The following is a 6,000-nucleotide window of genomic DNA, read 5'->3' as shown; positions in this document are numbered from 1 at the left end:
TATTATATTATTTTTAAAACATTCACATGATGTTACGGTAATAAACGTGATTAAATTTAAAAACTTTCCATGTTACAAAAATAACATTAAACGTACGACCAGGGTGAAGACAGACGAGCGTAATTTTTTTTTTAACTGAGTCGCGTTTTCTTTTCTGCTGCATTGAGTACAACACGGCGACTCAAAATGAGTACTTACTCATTATAACTATAACTGTCGAAATTCTCTTTTGTAAGATACTGAACTTGGCGTAACTGACCAAAATGATTGGAATAGATTCAATAGAAAAAACAATTGTTGTCATCAAAAATAATTTTATTTTCAAAATAAATAATCGGCTTGTCACATAAATTATATAAATAAATTTAGAGCTTTTAAGGCTAAGACCTCCACCGCTTAATAATACTTTGTAAATAATACTGGAGTGGAGTTATAATAAATGAACTAAAATAAAATAGTACTAGGTACTCAAGTATAATATCCTTTGGATCTAGATTATGGGCTACTTTATTTTGACACTTAACTAAACGGTTTAATTTTGATTTTTGTTGCAAGAATGACTAAAGAATATAACAACTTACAAATAATTTTATTAGAAGCGAAATTTCACGTTCATCCAATATGCTTAGACCTTGGATTATCTAACGCGTGGACACACGCAATCGTATTTATCATCTCTTTCTACGGCTATCTTATGCCGTATTACAGCACACAGACGTGTTGAATATGAATGCATGAGCGGGTACGTTAGTCGACAAAGTACAGGCCGCGACTCGTAAGTCTAGCGGTGACCGTTAATGCTCAAAAGTACAAAGGTATCGTAGGTGAGTGCGCGACTGTCATGCGCAGAAATTAAAGTTCAGCGCTACTCTTACGTCCTGTGGGCTGGCTAGTGTGTGATTAATAATCACTGATTATTGATGGAGTTTCGCTTCTGTATACAAGTTGCTTACATAACATTCTTGGTCCTTACCCTAAAAGGTAGCATAATGCTAAGTTTCTAAACGGTCTTCATCCCAGTCTATATACGTCCCACGGCTGGGCACAGGCCTTCTCAGAATGAGAGGGCTTGGGCCGTAGTTCCCACGCGGGCCCAGCGCGGATTGGGAACTTCACACACCATTGAATCGCTTTGCATGTTTGTACAGGTTTCCTCACGATTTTTTCCTTTACTGTAAAGCTCGTGGTTCTAAACGGTACCTAAGTATTATTCTGAGAAAATTATAAATTGATACAAATCGTTTTTATTATAATTCTCAATTTTCCTTACGATCTAGGTTACGTAAAATTACTTCGTACGGTACTGTTACACTACATCTTATAAATACGTAGACAGTAGGCCTGTCCAAGAACATCCAGAACAGCCCCATGACTGATAGTGGATTTCAAAGGTTAAAGTTTATTTTCTCGTTAAATTACTCTAAAACAGCAGTCCCATTTAGGGCTACCAACTATATCTCGGGAAAAATATATGAACACAAAAGAAATATTTTGAAGAAAAAACGGCGCGTCCATAAACCTAATACCAAATGTTCAGTATTTGATAAAAATGAAAACTAGATAGTAGAAACGGGCAACGAAAACCGCACTTAACTGACGAACTAGCTGAAATAGTAGTAAGGAGGAAAAATATAATAGGTTCGATAATAAAGGTACATAAGTTCTTACAGTTGGCAACCCTAGCTCATTCCAACGTATAAGTAAGAATCTGTAAACATTGAAGTGGTGCTTATTGCTGAACTAAATGCACGTTATGACAATGTCACTGGCAAAACTGGAATTACGTGAACCTACAACTAGTGTACGGTCGAACAAATTTAATCCTGAACCAGGTGGAACCTTTTAATAATCAATTTCACTATGATTCCCTAGACAAAAGTATGAGATGTCAACATGACATTAGTAGCACAAAGGTTCCACCCTGGGTCATGATTCAATTTGTTCGACTACAAAGACATTGATGCAGACAAAGTTATTACACTAACCCCCTGTTTCATCATTGATTAAATTAATCTGACGGATAAATGTGATGCCGTCTCTGTATAGCCGCGTATCCATTAGAGCAGCCTCAGGCCGAGCACCGCGAGCCGAGCCATATTTTGTCGGTTTTTTGGCCGTGCTCAAAGGAGCCTCAGTCTGAGCCGTGCCTTTGGCAGCGTCTCCACTTGCGCGGCCTCGGAGCGAGGCAGCCGCTCGGCCCGAGGCTGCCTCTAGTGGATACGTGGCTTATGTTTTGTTCGAATAGACGGAGACTGCATCACATTTATCAGTCAAATAATCAATGGGTGGTGAAACAGTCCCTAAGTATACTTAACCTTAATATCAATTCAATAAAGTTGTACAGTGCTTCTAGTTTCTTAATGCCTTCGTCAGTTGTCGAGACATAAATGAAAAAGTATATTGTTGGGAAAAAGAGCGAGTAATCTGGGACAGTGATGCTCGATACAGCTGTTGCACTAGCTTTCGATCTTAACAACATAATTTTCATTTATGTTTTTATCATAACACGGCAACTATCAAAGGCATTAAAAAACTTAGCACTTACTCGCCCAACTTCGTAGTCTTAAACCTTGTTGCTCTCAATACTACTCTCCGACATAGCCGTCGCAACTTCTGCGACCTCTTTGCTGTCTTCAGCCTCCCTGATCTGCTCGAGGCAAAGGTCCAGGATCTTTTCCAGACCGCGGGCCGTCTGTTCCGAGGGATAGAGGTTCGTGTCTGGGACGTGTACGAAAAGCGTCCGAGTGTTGTCTACGCTGAGAGACGTGTAGTAGATATATTCGCAGAGATATCTGAAAGGAGAAAATATACATTTATGAGTTTCGTTAAATAAACGCGGTTTTTGCTGCCAATTTTTTCTGCAGCTAGGCGAATTTATTTGCATGCTAAACTTAAATGCATGTAAGCGTGGTTAACAAGTACTCTATGGGTTTTTGACGTGAAACGATGAATCGTGACTAATAAACAATAATAGCCAAATAAAGCGTAAACGAATGCGTCATCACGTCTGTCGAATGAGTCAATAAGACCCTTTATCAGTGGCGTAGCGTAGTAGGGGGCGGAAAAATACCATAAACATTTAATGGTGCGTGTGAAGTTCCCGATCCGCACTGGGCTCGCGTGGTATCTACGGCCCAAGTGTTCTCATTCTGAGAGGAGAACTGTGCCCGCAGTGGGATGTGTATAGGCCAGTGTTGGGCAAACTTTCTTCATGGGGGCCAGAAAGTTACAAATATTTTAGAGGAGGGCCAGGATTAGACCGCTCTATTTTTATGCTTTTTATTTCTTGCCAAATAATGAAATATATTATGATCGTGGGCTATACAGGTAGGTACTATTCACTTCGAACGAACGTCGGTGGGCCGGATTAAATCCCTTGGCGAGCCGTACTTTGCCCATCACATCACATCACGTATTACTTAAGGGGGTTGGTGTCGGTTGGCCATGTCTTAAGTATTTTTTCTTACAAGGGAGGAGGGGTCTTGAGAACTAACAAAAATCGTCTTACGTAATATGGCGCCTTACGTATGCAAAGTTTTACTGGCCGTTTCACTTTGTAGTTCTATTTGTATGTACGTAAATTTAAATTAAAACAAAGGTTGATCATGTACATTTTATTTTTATGAGATTGCGTTGCAGTGTTCCACGCTGCACTGCACCGTCGTCATTGTCCTTATAAGTTATGTTTATACATAAAGCAGATCTAGATACCTATTCCATAGTTGCAAGATTTATTATCAGTCAAGATTTATTTATCGGCCATATTGCGTGACATAAAATATGAAAAATTCTTTTATTTCCATAAAGATTGATGCAAAGATTAGTGAGTCACAATTTTTTCTTAGCAATTGATATTAGTGGTTTGGTATGTACCAATAAATATTACAAAATAAGTGTTGTATGTTTTCTTATTGCTTATTCAAGAGAGCTAGGTAATAAATAACTAATAAAATATTATCAAAACAACCATAAATAATTTCAGCTGATTTTAATTGTCAACAGATCTTGCTAATATATTTTGAACTTTAGTTTATATGTAAATTTTTGATTTTATTTTTTCCTTCCCTATGATTCCTGTGTTTATTAATATGCAGGTTTTGTGTTTATTCATCTCATTCCTGTTTATTCATATAATTTATAAAATATTCAAGTGCCCTAGATAAGATTTGAAGTTGAAAATATTGATTGAATCCCAAATCCGATGCACCTAGGGTTGCAATATAAAAAAAAAATCCTGACATCACCCTAAAAGTCCTGACATTTCTTGTAACAGTTGCTTTGAAAGAAGTATTATTAATTTTGTTGATTACTTATTTATCATTTCACTCATAAGTAATAAATGTATCATGAAAACAAATGTTGAATTTTTTTTCAATGAGGTCATTTCTAAAAATCCGGACACTTGGCAAGTCCGACCGTAATCCTGACATAGGGTCAAAAATCCGGACATGTCCGGACAAATCCTGACGTATGGCAACCCTAGATGCACCAGAAAACTTTTTCGTTTTTAATATCTTAGGTTTCGTTATGCAAATAATGTGCTAATAAAAAGAAAAATATTACATTTTTCCTACCTCCCAGCATCTTTAGAAGAAACAGCGCTGACATTCTCCTCTGCTCCATCATTGAACTCCTTACAAATACGTTCCACATTGAGCTTGGTGTGTATCCTGATAGCCCCCTCGGCAGTGCATATATGGTTAGCAGGACATTGCTCAAAGTAGTCCTGTCTTTGGTAGCCTTTTCGGTGAGCTTGCGTCTCGAGGGTGAAGCAGTTTGCTATGCTGGAGACCCCCACATGGATCATAAGCTGAAATAATTATTTTTGCCAAAATTTTAGTTTCTTTTCCTTATTCAGGAGTGGATTTGCACTATTTCTAAATCTTATTTTGAATCAGAAAAGAATATACCTTTTTTAAATTTAATCATGTTAATTTGTAATGACTAGGAATAAAATAATTTTAATAAAGTAAAAAAATGCATGAGTCATATGTGACTCATGAGACATGAAACCTGTTAAAGCCTGGAAGGAAAACAATTTTGTTCAGTGGTTTAGCTAGGTAACCCAGGGCCCCAGTGCAACAAAGCAATAGGACCCCAAATGTTTGCTTACTATTTTCTGTCTTGGCATTATTTGTGCTTAAATGTACCACTATGTATATTTTTTTTGCTATAGGTAATTTTATAATTTTCAGGTTAGGGTCTGAGCTGAGGCAGCGTCCTGATTTTGGCGGGACGTTCCAATATTTTTTTTTTCATAAAAAGATAAGCATTTTAAAACTACTAATTATAAACTTTTTTTTACTGTCGCTTTTGACGAAAGAATACCGCTTTTTGCTCAAAAAAAGGTCTGGCAACTCTAATGGGTGTGTACACTTACCATCAGGCTTCATTTGGTTGGGTCTGTTCGTTTGCTACTCCATTACATCGTAGGTACTGTTAACTACTTATTCTATGCTGTTACCTACCTTAGGTTCGTGAGTTTCCCACAACGCTGGCACGAACTCATCCACATTTTGGTAGGTTACAGGGATCTCTAGCGTCACCAGTTCAATGCGGTGTTTATCCTCGATAGCTTCCTTATTCATCAGCTTCACAGCCTCCCAGCTGGCGTTCACGGGATGGTGATCAAAGGGACCGAAACCCGTGACCAGGACTATTGGTTTCATGTAAAAGTCTAAGTCGTTACACATATTTGCAGCGGAGAGCAAGAGATGTAAAGCAAATAATCACAGCGTTTGTCAGTGAACAAGAATGTGTCACTCGCGGAAAATAAAAACTCGCTCGCCCTCGCCCTACCCACAATGTTTTGACACTTTGACATTTCTGATAAGGAAAGGTCAGCTGATTATCAGTGTCTGTATGGTGGTAGCATTGAAACTTGAAGCATAGACAAAGACAGCAACTTGACAAGGGACAGTGAATGTAATATGCCTAGTAAAATGCTTTGGTAAAATGTAACCAAATGTTATGTACGTTCCGTTTCTCTTTCTGTGAATG

At 38.0% G+C, this 6,000-nt stretch overlaps 1 protein-coding gene across 1 annotated transcript; it reads right to left on the bottom strand.

The window, feature by feature from the left end:
* Positions 1 to 1,486: 1,486 nt before the first annotated feature.
* Positions 1,487 to 5,813, bottom strand: LOC141435358 (pyroglutamyl-peptidase 1-like). The gene is made up of 3 exons (XM_074098067.1): positions 5,469 to 5,813; positions 4,575 to 4,810; positions 1,487 to 2,792 (listed from the first exon to the last, which is right to left on the bottom strand). Exons 1-3 carry the CDS (start codon positions 5,691 to 5,693, stop codon positions 2,564 to 2,566), a joined length of 690 nt encoding a protein of 229 aa, XP_073954168.1. The 5' UTR covers positions 5,694 to 5,813; the 3' UTR covers positions 1,487 to 2,563.
* Between the last annotated feature and the right edge of the window lie 187 nt (positions 5,814 to 6,000).

The sequence above is a fragment of the Choristoneura fumiferana genome, chromosome 14 (assembly GCF_025370935.1).
Source record: "Choristoneura fumiferana chromosome 14, NRCan_CFum_1, whole genome shotgun sequence".
In the NCBI taxonomy this organism is placed as follows: Eukaryota; Metazoa; Arthropoda; class Insecta; order Lepidoptera; family Tortricidae; genus Choristoneura; species Choristoneura fumiferana.
The sequence above is the reverse complement of the archived record's forward strand: the minus strand, read 5'-3'. Positions and strand labels throughout refer to the sequence as shown.

Coding starts and splice junctions, on each gene's coding strand:
- LOC141435358 (XM_074098067.1), bottom strand. CDS start 5,693: ATGTGTAACGACTTAGACTTTTACATGAAACCAATAGTCCTGGTCACG. Junction 4,811..5,468: donor GGGAAACTCACGAACCTAAG/GTAGGTAACAGC, acceptor TAATTATTTCAG/CTTATGATCCATGTGGGGGT. Junction 2,793..4,574: donor TCTTCTAAAGATGCTGGGAG/GTAGGAAAAATG, acceptor TTCTCCTTTCAG/ATATCTCTGCGAATATATCT.